Source organism: Patiria miniata, unplaced genomic scaffold (assembly GCF_015706575.1).
Source record: "Patiria miniata isolate m_02_andy unplaced genomic scaffold, ASM1570657v1 HiC_scaffold_7, whole genome shotgun sequence".
NCBI classification, from domain to species: Eukaryota; Metazoa; Echinodermata; class Asteroidea; order Valvatida; family Asterinidae; genus Patiria; species Patiria miniata.
Window position 1 is genome coordinate 40,146,026 of NW_024037074.1, and position 12,788 is coordinate 40,158,813.

At 41.0% G+C, this 12,788-nt stretch overlaps 1 protein-coding gene across 2 annotated transcripts in view; it reads right to left on the minus strand.

The window, feature by feature from the left end:
• LOC119745656 (WD repeat-containing protein 27-like) overlaps positions 1-12,788 on the minus strand; it is a 53,418-nt gene that overhangs the window by 15,730 nt on the left and 24,900 nt on the right. Inside the window, exons 16-19 of one of the 2 annotated variants that reach the window (XM_038222177.1) lie at positions 12,668-12,757; positions 11,103-11,284; positions 8,923-9,083; positions 5,613-5,710 (exon numbers count right to left, since the gene is read on the minus strand). In XM_038222177.1, coding sequence (XP_038078105.1) covers positions 5,613-5,710; positions 8,923-9,083; positions 11,103-11,284; positions 12,668-12,757 — 531 coding nt within the window. The remainder of the gene's footprint in view (positions 1-5,612; positions 5,711-8,922; positions 9,084-11,102; positions 11,285-12,667; positions 12,758-12,788) is intronic. The other variant, XM_038222178.1, reaches the window with a different exon arrangement.

Consider the following 12,788-nt stretch of genomic DNA (forward strand, 5'->3'; position numbering starts at 1 on the left):
CTAAGAATAAACTCTATTGTTGATTGACTAGTGGTTATTATACAAGTAATGAATGTTTATGAGTGCAATGGTAAGAATAATTTCATTAGGTGACAGATGAATGTTCCATTCAACGAGGCGAAGCTGAGAGTCATGGCACATTCTGACAACCCTTCCCCTACCCTTTACCATGGAATAGAAGTTTTATTTTTGAGATGCGGCCGGGACTTTGGGGGTTGGGACGAATACTTCAATGACATGTGATCAATGACCCATCAATCAGATGGCGCGGATTTATTCAGGCACTGCATAATTCATGATGTAAATGTAAATTCATAACTAAACTTCTTAAATGGGGGTTTGTCCTTCACTGATGTATTTTTGTAAAAACAGGATACTCAGTGTTGTCCAAGGGTTTGCGAAAAAAAGTTGGGCAAAATGAAAGATAAAATGTACATCTCCCCGACGCAAATTCCATCTAATAAATAACTGAACTTCTCTGTCCTGGCTCCCTGCTGTACTTAAGATGCTTGCAGCTATTGGTAACCAGCCACTCATCCACTGAGTTTCAGTCCCTGCCTGGTTGCTTTAGTTTTCCCTGCGTGCAATTCCGGGTTATCCTTTAACCTCTTCAACTAAACAATTTCTTCATCGTTTTCTCTGTTTAGGTTCCTTCAAGCTTCTGAGCTACGGTGCCTGCGCACTTTTGAGAAATCCTCAGTTTCGTTTAGTCTGAGGATCAGACGTTTACATGTGCAGAGCCACACTACAAACGTCCGATATATTCGTGCATGCAAATTTTATGCGACCCCACAAGCCAGCCAGTCGGAGTGGCCTTTAGAAGTTGTGACATCATTTAGAGCAGAAATTTGGCCAAAGCTGTTATTGGTCAATAGCTGCCATGTTTTTGTCGTACCATGGGTTGCCGAAGACACTATAGAAGGTGCTCGCTGAATGGTCAGAATATCGACGTCAAGATGCAGTGTTGTTTTGCATATAATAGATGCTTGCCTTGCAAACATCTATTCTATAGGTTAGGTTTCGTTACTGGGAAGAACTGAACTAACAAAATAAAACGCAGTTGACCACGTTAATATTTGAACCAGGGCCAAAAAAAGGAACATGAGGAAGGCATCACTGAGCCATTCTGACAGCCATTCCGACAACCCTCCCCCTACCCCTTGACATATCTCATTCAGGCATGTAACTGGGAATTCCGAAAAACGAGGAAACCCCAAATCACACAAGACTTTGTACAGTGTTTTTCAATTTGTAATGGCATTCATGAGAAGTAAAAAAAACGAGGAAATCAGCAGATCCGAGGAAAAGTTGCATGCCTGCTCATTAGATTTTCCGACAGGAATTCATTCGTGGTTTTAAGTAAGACGTACCGACAAAACACAAGCCCCTTCACAGTCCAGTACATCTTGATATTTACACAAACCAAAGTGCAGTCAAGCGTTGTCAACGGGCGTCCACTTGTCTGGCTGTTTTCCCTTGAATTTTGCCACCTTTTTCCTGAAAACAGTACTGCTAACGACCTACTAGGGAAGTTAAGAATCTGTTTTGCAGACGTCAACAAACGGGATGTCTATGGCTTTTTCAAACTTAAAACTTGTGATCTGTTAGATGACATCTAGAGCTCTGGTTCTATGCAGGATTCAACAAGATAGGGTTTAATAGGTCGAATTGGACCAGTGAACTGCGTGATAACCCATTTCTGGACAGGGGAAGTGCTGGGGAGTTAGGAGCAACAATCCAAGAAGACAAAGTGGAGGGGAAAACATCGAGAGGCCGACCCAAAGCAACATGGGAAGACAACACCAAAGACTAAACCGGACTCAGCATCCACACAACTGTGCGACGTGCCAAAGATCGCCAATCCTGGAAACGTACGACCAAGTTGGATGCCACCCACCCTCTGTCAGAGAACGGCACTGGATAGGTGGTCTTCAAATTTGTTACTGCATGTATGTTGCTAGCATAGTAGCTTTGGGCTGAATCCATAACCTTATGGCACATAATAGTTTATGGCTTCTGTCTTAATCCGCATGATCACAGACATGACAAAATTTGGACTGGATAACTCAGTTGGTAGCTAGAGCATTGATATAGTATTCTGGAGGTTCGAGGTTCACATTTTATTGGGTTTAATAGGTTCGAATTGGACCAGTGAACTGCGTGATGACCCATTTCCAAATGACCTTTCCTTTTCTCAAAGATGGATGCATTAGTTCAGTCATGATATATGCCAATTTCATGACTCACTAGATAAAGTTCACTGACCAGTTTGTGCAAAATTAACTGCAGGGGATCTGTTGAGCTCAGTGTTCACATATCGGCTGTTTCTATTTTCGACGCACATCATCATGAATAAAAAACCTGCGGCTAATGTGCGACATTTCGTGCGTCCATACTGTTATCAATAATCTCAAAATGGTCTTAAGTGGTTTTTCTGCAGGATACAGATTTTCATGCACTGACAGAACACATTCAGTAAAAGCAGTGTCTGTTTGAGGAAGATAACACACTGTGTTGACATTAGACTGCGACCAATTTGCAAAGAAACCTCTAGCCACATGTGTTAAATGTGTTCAGAGCAGTTAGCACTTTGGCAAATCTTCAAGACAACCCACCTTCGTCTAATTGCATTTTATCCCCCACTTTGGAAGTGCGATGACATTTAAATATAAGTCTTACCCGTCTAACACGGCCTGACTCCAACAAAAAATTGGCAGTCATTTGGGAAAAGAATTTGTCATTTTATCCAATTACACACAAGTGAAGTATAACATGCTTTTTATCATTGTAAGACGTGAGGAATTAAGGTTGTCATATCAACACCGGTTCTTCATGGTCTCAGCAATGGTAGTTAGTTATAGAAAGAAGACCATTTGACGAGCATGCAAAGGAGAAGGATGTAAAAGTGATTCAGAGTACCATTTGGACAGAGCAGAACAATCAGATCATTTTGTTTTTAATCCAAAACGATTGTGTTTGGACTGTTGACAGAGCATACAGTCGTGATTTTCTATACGCCCGAGGACAATGCTTTGTGTTTCCCTTTGTCCCTGTAATATAACACTATCCCATAGATAAGCACATAACCGTACATTAGGAGACCGTTTTCAACAAAAGACCAAACGCTCGAGGACTGAAACGATCTTTTGCTCTCCCTTTGTGTGTCTGTCCTCTATCGTAAAGCCATACATGTACAAACCCACCCAGATTTGTTTATGGTGTAAATCGAGGATTTCTATTGTTCCTCTTCCCTTTTCCTTTGTTTATACTCTTAACTTTTTTGCAACAGCTCTCATTGGTTTTGTACACATTTTCTAACTGAGGAGTCCTCAATTTGGTTCCTGTCCTCAATTCATCGATGATGTTGCACGTGTGTGTCCTCTATTTACCCCATAAACACGCACACTTAAGACTTAAACACAAAGAACAGCAGGCTTCGCCCTATGGCCAATTAAAAAAAATAATAAACCAGTTGCTTGCCCCTGCCTCCCTTTTTTCCCCCTCTTTTTTTGTTTTAATCATAAATTCTCAATATATTTTGTCATTTTATTTGTTTTCAGCAAAATTGTATGCAATTTCAAATTCTGGTAGAAAGGGTGACAGTTACTGGGGCATAAAAGTATCGGCAACAGGGTCAAGAAAATGGAAAAAAATCAATCCGCCATCTTGGAAAATCTGCAATCTTGGTCAAACTGATAGGCCACTTTTTCCTTTTTTTGTTTAAAAATCCCAGATGGGACACTATTTTACTTGACCTAAATGTGTAATGAATCATTCTTTGGTGATTTGACAGCGGTCGTGATTGGTTCAGTCCTGCTGTAGATAGATAGGGAGCATCACAACGAAACTACTTCTCTGAACCGTGTCTCCCCAATGAGGTCATGAACTTCCAACAAGCGCTGACCACTCACATAACGAGACTTGAGAGACTAATTGGTGGAAATGCCTGTGCCGATCCAACAGGACCCTTGGGACACCAACTTTGCAGGTAACAGCCCCCCCCCCCCCCCCCTCACCAGCCGATCGCTAAATACACATCCATCGAAATCTAAACCGGAAATATCAAATCATGCTGATTCACTAATCGATCATTTGGCCCCAACTTGCCGCTCACTGTGGGTGTTGACAGAAATCTTGAGTAATTTAGTCAGATTTTTTGGGGGTTTAATGGTGGAGAAACATTAGAAATAGCCAAGGTGATTATGAACCCCATTAGAGTAGAAAAAAAATACAAAAAGAAAAAAAAAAACTTATATCAGTAAATCTCCTTGCCTTTTTATACCTTGAAGGTCAATATACAAATTGTCGCACTTTTGGATGGAAAACCGTAGTTCCACATTTTATAACCTTCAGCAGAATAAAATATTAACCGTAATTGCCATTTACAACTCCTTTTTTGTAATACTGAAACAGTATTGTGCATTCCAACTTTACCAAGACACTGTCAATAGAGGGCGCAATACCCACTTTCTGTGTAGGATTGTGGAAGTTTGATGGAAAGAACAGCTTTAGAAAGTTATTAAGTTTCATCTCAAAATGTACTTTTTGTTGGTGTATGTGATTTGATAAAGATTCACTTTAGTTGGTCTTAGGTTTTTGAGTTGTGTTTTGGGTTGGATGTACATGTATGGCTTTACGATAGAGGACAGACACACAAAGGGAGAACAACAGATCCTTTCAGTCCGTGAGCGTTGGGTCTTTTGTTGAAAACGGTCCTTGATCGTACAGTTATGTGCTTAGTCTATGGGAGAGTGTTATATTACAAGGACAAAAGGAAACACAAAGCATTGTCCTCGGGCTTACAGAAATTCACGACTGTGTGAACAAGTCTGTGGGTAAGCTCAAGATATATTGACTTAGCATAATGTACAGGGTGAGTGGGTTAGGTGGGCTGGGTTGGGTGGGTTGAGCAGGCTGGGAGGGTTGGGTTGGGTTGGGATCGGTTCGGCTGGGTTGGGTTGGGTTTGTTGGGCTGGGTTGGTTGGGTTTGTTGGGTTGGGATGGGTTGTGTTGGGTCGAGTTGGGTTTATGTTAGCCTTTAGTCAAGTCTCACACGCTTACCCGGACACTTGACATACCCTGGATGTTGGCACGTAAAAAGACTAGCACGAGTGGCGAAGCCGCGAGGGCCTTTACCATCTCGCAGAGAACGCTTATGTTTTTCTTTACATTTGTCTACCGATTTGGTAGACATGAATAATGCATGACATGTTGTGAATGCATGCGCGTCTTGTTTTTAATAAGAACGCGTGTGGTGCGCGCCCTCGGGGGTGCGCGCACGCGTCATCACCTCCAAAATGGCATGTTCGTGGTGATTGGTTCATATATATCCGCAACGTGCATGATTCATATTATTCATATGTACTTGAAAAAATGCATAATGATTAGCTCCACGAGATGGTAAAGGCGCTCGTGGTCTTTTTTCGTGCCAGAATCTGGGGCGCCACGCGTCCAGGTAGACACGCGCGCTTTGACTAAAGGCTAGGTTTATGTGGGATAGGTTGGGTTTATTTGAGCTGGGGCTGGGCTACTTAAGCTGGGTTTGGCATATTCGGATCGAAGTAGGAAAAAGTACAACATCTGGTTAAACCAGTTCTTTCTAAAAAGGATACAGGAGTGGAATCCATTGACAGCAGACAATGCTGTGATTTGCTGGGCTTGCTCTAGTTGGAAGGACTTGACTAATTTGTAGCGGGAGTTACTCTGGTACCTGTTATTTCAGAAGAAAGGAAATATAAATGGAATCATTACCATCCATACCTACAACACAATATGTTCAATAATCCTGATAACAAAAACTGACACTTTCTGGATAGTTTTGCTACGAAGCATTTTTTTAACCAACAACATCCAATACTGTGAAGTATCATGTGGCTCATTCTTGAAACTTAAACACTAAGATTACATTAAAATAAAAATGCTAGTGGCTCGACCATCCGATCCTGAGTAGCATCAGAATATTATTAACAACTTGTTGGCCACCAACAGATTTTGGGAACTTTGTGGTTAATCCCATGTGCCTTTAAACTATCCGCTCCGTTCACAAGTACCCCCTCACCGGCAAAGGAAGTACAGTTGGGGGTGACCGACCGACGCCATCTTGCCTGACTGCAATATTTTGCCGTGAAGCACGGTAACTACATGTGCATAGTACAAATCCCCTGGTGTACGTGCGTCACACACAGGGAACGGTGCGCACGTCAACCAGCGAAATGTATGTGTCCCGCCCATGGGACGTCGATGCTAGGTAAAAGGGCGCCCTCTTTTGTTGGCGCACGAAGCCCATACTGTTTTCAATTTTTTTTTGTAAGAATAAAATTCACAAATCTTAACCAGCTAAATAGACACCAAGTCCACTAGGACGCAGAAATATGAAACTCCATGTGAAAAATTATACAATCGACAGAAATGACGTAAACAGAGTGTTGCAAATGACAATCACTGTTCTTGTTTCAAGAAAAAAATGAGTCGGTTTGTTCTGTAGTACTTTCCTCGTTTTCATCCTCTGCGATCCGGGTTCTGTTCCCATCCAGATTGACATGTGGATTGGGTCTTCGGACCCTCGGAATGATTCCAAGGGTTTCCCAGGATTGTTTCTCTTCTGAGGGTTTTCCTCCCACCTCTAAACTGAATATTTCTACCATCTCTTCTGTGTTCTCCAGTTATGGTGTTTTTGTTTAAGCTTCCAGCTACAGTGTTTGTGCATTTTTGAAGGTTTTTAAGAACCCCTTCATTTCAGGGGAGTCATGTTGGCATAATGGTTCTTTCTTTGCCTTCCACCTCTGTGACCCAGGTTCGATTCCTGCCCACATCCGTGCAGATTGGGTTTTCAGTCCCTATTCGACTTAGGTTTTCCCTAGAAATACTTTGGGGTTTCCCTCCCACCTCTAAAACTGTCATTTCTTCACATTGTCTTCTTTCTACAGTGCTTAGGGCTTAAGTTTTATTGCCAGAAAAAAAATAATATAAGCCAAAGAATTGAAACAAATAAAAATGGACACACTGACTAAAACAGTAGTGCATGCTAGCACGTGTTCAGTGTAACGTACGAGATGACTTCGCAAAAGAATTGAAAATATTTTCAAGTGACTGATCAGCCATTGGAGCATCTTCACGGTCACGTAACTTCAACTTGTTCACACGTGATGACAGACGAATCAGAAAAAATAGGAAACAGCTGACTAAAACAACAGGACAAAAATAGGCTTTTAACAAAACTACGGGGACGGTGGGACATAATGTTGAAATCCTGTCCCGGGAAACACAGGACGGTTAGTCAGCTTGCTTTTATCAGAAGTTTTGGGGGTTGTTTGGAGGGGAGGACGCTGATCTTTAACATTTTACCTACAAAAAGCAAATATATTTGCTCAAAATGGCAACTGGCAGAGACAAACAGCAGATCTACTGGTTTGAATGTCAAAGCTTACTGACTGTTTTAAAGGCAATATGCAACATTTGCAAACATCAAAAAAAAAAAAAACCAACCAAAATTATTATGAAATACCTTACTGGACTGTTAGTGAATGACAGTCTAAAGCATCCTGTAAAATCATGGCATACTGTTGTGCTGACATTTTCAAAAAAGGTTGAACTTGTGAAACAATATCCAAAGATGGTCGGCTGAACATCGTTCACGATCGTTGCAAAAAAAAAAAAAGGATTTTTTTTCCCCAAATAGTGCCCCCAATTTACCAAATTTAGTTAGCCCACATTTTGTTTGCAATCGGTTACACATCTGTGAACGGGTACAAGCCAGCTAGACTGGTTCCCTGACAATTCCCAGACGTCTATAAATTGTTCCATTTCATCTGAAGTGAGGTCAGGGAACCAGACTACAAGATCATGATTTTGTCAATGGTTTTTCCAGTATCTCAAACACAAAACTTTAAACAAGTCAGTGTAACAATATTTGCAATAAAATACTGACCCCATAATCCATCCACAATGATTTGTGAAAATTACAGCAAAACCAAATGTTGTATATTCCCTTTATTCCATCTCAGGCAAATTATTCCTTAAATTAAGGAGTTAAAGCTAGTATATCTGTGCTATTCCCAAGAATTTAATTCAATGGCTTTTCATACTTATGAAGTATTACTGAAAAAACACAAAAAAATAGAGTGGGCTAGAAGGGAAAAAAAGCATCTGGTACACTACTTAGGTGGGAAAAAGGGGGTATCGTGTACCCTCGGAAATCAACGTCCATAGATCCGAAAAAATTCGTAGAAACCGAGGAATATAAATAACAAGATTCACAACATCATAAATAGGAATAAGATATCAAATAGATGATTACTTTTAAAATAAAGATGTATCACTTTAAGTCCAAACCAATACACCAATAAACCAAAAATCCTCCCTGTTGCGTCATTTGTTGGTAACCCTAACGATGACTTTTAGACAAATGGAAGACGCGGGTCTAGAAAAAGGGTGCGTGAAAAAAGACAGCTCCAACAAGTAATATTTGTATTACTTAATACCAGAAATAAATGTGATTTTTCATATTAATATACATGAAGTTTCTTAGAACTAAATAATGATGCAGATATCTCCCGGCAGTCAACATGTTCTTTAAACATTTCTCCGCTTGGAATACGAGTGCTACAATGACGACCACAACTGCTACAAGTTACTTCAGTCTGAGCAGGAACCTCAAGAATTAGCCCCAACATTTAAACCAATGAACCACGCAACCTCGGGCTAAGTTTCGTGCATTAACAATTCCCTAATGAGTTTCATCCGTAAGGCGCAGACATAAAAATAAAAAGGAAGTTCAATCCGACAAAGTCCCGAAGGCATAATAAGCAGTGATGTTATTTACGATCAGATCTATTTACTACCCTCGACACCCACCCTTCATACACATGCTCCTTAATCAATCAGAACAGCATCAACTGGCTTATAAACCAATCCATGAATCACCTTTTAATGTCGTCCACTGAGGTATCCAAGACGAACTTGTGCAGGTAGAGAGCGCCCCCGGAGGCGAGCAGCAGGAACTTATCAACGTAGTAGAACCTCGCCGCTTTGACTTCCTTGGCAAAGACTCTGTTGCTCCCCTGTGTGGGAGAGCAGTCCGTACGCTTGGAAATTAGGAAATATCAAAAGCAGCTTTCAGACGCTGCAGACATGTAAGGTTGGTAGGGGTAGCCATTAGCCACTGACCTTTTGTAAAGCTCCCTAGATTTGTGGTTCACTTAGGGGCTGGCTCTCTGTAGGTTTGTTGAATCTTTGAGTAGTTAAAAAAAGGTGGCTGAACAGAAACACTGCCTAAATATTGCCATCTTTCACAAAACAAAACCACTGTTGAGTTAACATTTACAAGTTGTTAACAGTGTCGGGGACACTGACGTTGAGGAAATAGGAGACAGACCTTGTGTCTGTTTAAGACGTGGGTTTGGATGATGATCAGCTGGACAGAGAGATCATCGTGGGTTCGAGTCGCACCCGAGTAAAATTGTGAATTTTTCCTCGCAAACCCTCGGTATACTGAGAATATAATGTTTATAAAATACTTCAGCCAAGAGCAAAACGCAGTTTCAAATTTATATCTCACCGACGCAAATTCCATCATATAAAATGGAAAGAGAGAATTATCAATGCTGACGTTCCAGAAAGAGCACAATTTAAAAAGAAGTGTACTACAGGTTATTGAAGAAAGACAGAAGAAGTGAATCTGACACATTTTGAGAGGGAACAGTCTACTGAAGGATGTCTTACAGGTTGTCTCCAAAACAAAACAAAGTTAGCGCTCAAACAACATTTCTTTTATGAGGAAACTAAATCGTTTTTTTTTTGTATTTACCATGAGATGATAGAGTGTTTCTTTACCTTGACAGGATTTTTGTTCTGTGTGATTTGGACATTTTGTTGAAACGTTACGGCAAAGCTGGTACAGACACTTTTTTTCACCTTCTTGGTATTTGAATGCCTTTCATTAGTTACCAAGTGGCCCAACTTGGAATTCAAGTCCTTTCATTTAATTGGCTGTATCTCTGGACTGGGGTGTCCAAATGAGATGGGATAAAGACCATTGTGTAGAGTATTTACTACACCTTCAGAGTCTATAGATAAGTTTTGCAAAAAGAGAGTGCTAGTATTTTAATATTTATGGATTGACAGCTACGTTTTTTTAGACACCCAAAGAAGGATGAATCAAGGAGAAGAGGCAAGAGGAAGAAGAAAAGAATTACTTGATGGGATTAAGAGAGGGAGTTACGTGGAGATGAAGAGGATGGCCCAAAACCGAGTAGCATGGAGGGGTTTATAATGTTTATCTGTAATTCATGTATGAGGGCCTGCCTATAGTAGACCACCAAAGATGATGAACTACCGTTGATGAAGTGTTGGTGAAACAAATAATTTTCTGAAAAAAGTCTTGAGAAGTTACTCTCAACCCAGTTTACCTCCTCTTTCAATCTTTGAAATGCAAGGGGAGTCAGGTTGGCGTAGCGGTACTTTCCTCGCCTTCCACCGCTGTGACCCGGGTTCGAATCCCGCCTGGGCCAATATGTGGATTGGGTTTTCAGTCCCTGCCTGATTCCGTGGGTTTTCCCCAGAATATTCTTCTGGGCTTTTCCTCCCACCTCTAAAACTGTAACTTCTTCTCATTGTCTTCTCTCCACAGGTTTCTTCAGGCTTGCGAGCTACAGTGCCTAGGGCGCTTTTGAGGAATCCTTGGTTTCATTACCAGAAATGATTAATAATAATAATAATAATAATGATAACTCGAAGGTTGTTTGAGGGTGTTCATGATTGACACACTCAGGAAATTACCATTTCTATCGAAAAACTTCTTTTCCTTTTTACAGTGACAATAAACATCAATGTCAGCAACGTTTGGGACCAGGGAACCAACCAGGAGGAATTTCTCCACACTTTAATCCTCTGCAAGCTTTGGTAAGAGGTCTAGGTCTTGGGCTTAGGGAAAACATGAGAAAGGAAGCACGTATTGCGATGACGGTCATTTCCCAAGAGCTACCCCCTGGCTACTTGACTGATCATTGTCAGCGGCAAAGACAACACTACGGGCTCAAATGTACACCAGCACCCCTTGCTCCCCCTGGAGCATGTAGTGGGCATGTTTATGGCACGGATCTCACCTTATCAGCGGTTCTCAGCTTTTCCGCATCCGTTGCGCCGACGCTGCGGTCAATGTGACTCAGGGTGAGGACCGGGTCCGAGGCAGACTTGGACCAGATGCGGGCGGTCTTGTCATCGGCGGCCGTGAGCAGCCATTGGCCGTCGTGGCTCCAGTGGACGGTGTTCACAGCTGCATTGTGCCCTGTAAACGTCATTGAAAGAAATCCACAAAGTCAGCTTTATTTTTCTTAAACCAATCTGTGAGGCATACTGGCAAAATGAGATTGAACTGGGCACAGGCCAAAGTGGAGAAAAATGCAAAAAACGCAAATGGGGTAATTTTTTTTTTTTTTGATTTTCAGATTTCAGATGTCTATTTACACATATTTTAAAGAAATAATATTAAAAAAAAGAAACAATATAAAAATCATGGAATGCAAGTGTTTTTAAGGTAAAACAATGGCAACTACAAACCTCAAACCTTTAAAAGGCTTTCTTTTCAGTATTTTACTTTTTTGAAATGTCGATAAATGCAAACTTTAGACCGTCATAACATGCCAACGGAATGTCCGATTGAAGTGCAACAAACAGTATTGTAAGGAGAATTATATTCTTGTTCCTAATACTTCTGCCCAGTTCTGGTTCATTTTGCCAGAACGCCTCACATATAAAAAAAAAGTTCCAAGGTTTTAGCAGTGAGGCTGGTTTATACTGGCAAATTGGTCAGACAAGAATCAACGCTGACAATTTGCAAAAGTTGAATACATAGCTCAATAAATTTTTTTACAGGGACGTTTCATAACATCAAATCTGCTCCTGCACCCGATTTCATCAAACTCTTCGTAACTTATGATGCATCGCAGCGATGTGACGCGTCGTATCTCTACGATGCGTCGCAGCTGCGACGCGTCCTGCGATCCATTTCACAAAACACGTCGTAAGTGCGACGCGTTGTAGAGGTATTTATAGCACAACTTAGTGACTGTTTTATGTATTAAGTCAGCGTACAGTAAATAGTTGTCTGATATTCAACAAAGAGTCGTCGGATCTCAGCTCGAAATTTGTTCAAACGTTAAACAAATTGGCAGCCGTGCGATGCAATTTTGAAGGAAAACAAGCTCTCATTGGACTGTATAGCTACTTTGAAATTTCAACTCTAATATTCCGGTCTAATTCATAATTATTCAATGAAATTTCTATTTACAACTATACACACATTGCCTCGGTATTATAATCTCGTTTATGTAATGTTTATGGCATAAAACTGGCTTAGAAAATGACTCTACTTATTTTGCGAAGACCACTATACACGTCGTAACTTGCGACGTGTTTTAAGCCGTTGTCAAGGAACTTACGACGCGTTCAACACATCACAACTTTTGTGAAATGGATGATACGACGCGTCACGAGTTGCGACGTGTTACACATCGTAACTTGAGTTGCGACGCGTCGCAGCGCTTCGTGAAATCGAGTGCTGATTTGCATTCTCTGTAAAGTATGGACAAGAACAGATACATACATTTTGCTCATCGTGAATAACAAAAACTACAAGTAATGCGAATGGTCCCACGAGGCTTCAACCAACCTGTGAAACTTGTTCCTTTGCCAGTCAGTGGCATCTTGAATAGCTGAGCAGATTTATTGGCCAAGGCACAGGCCAGATTCTGACCATCACCTACAACAACGAACAACAAACAAATGCAGAA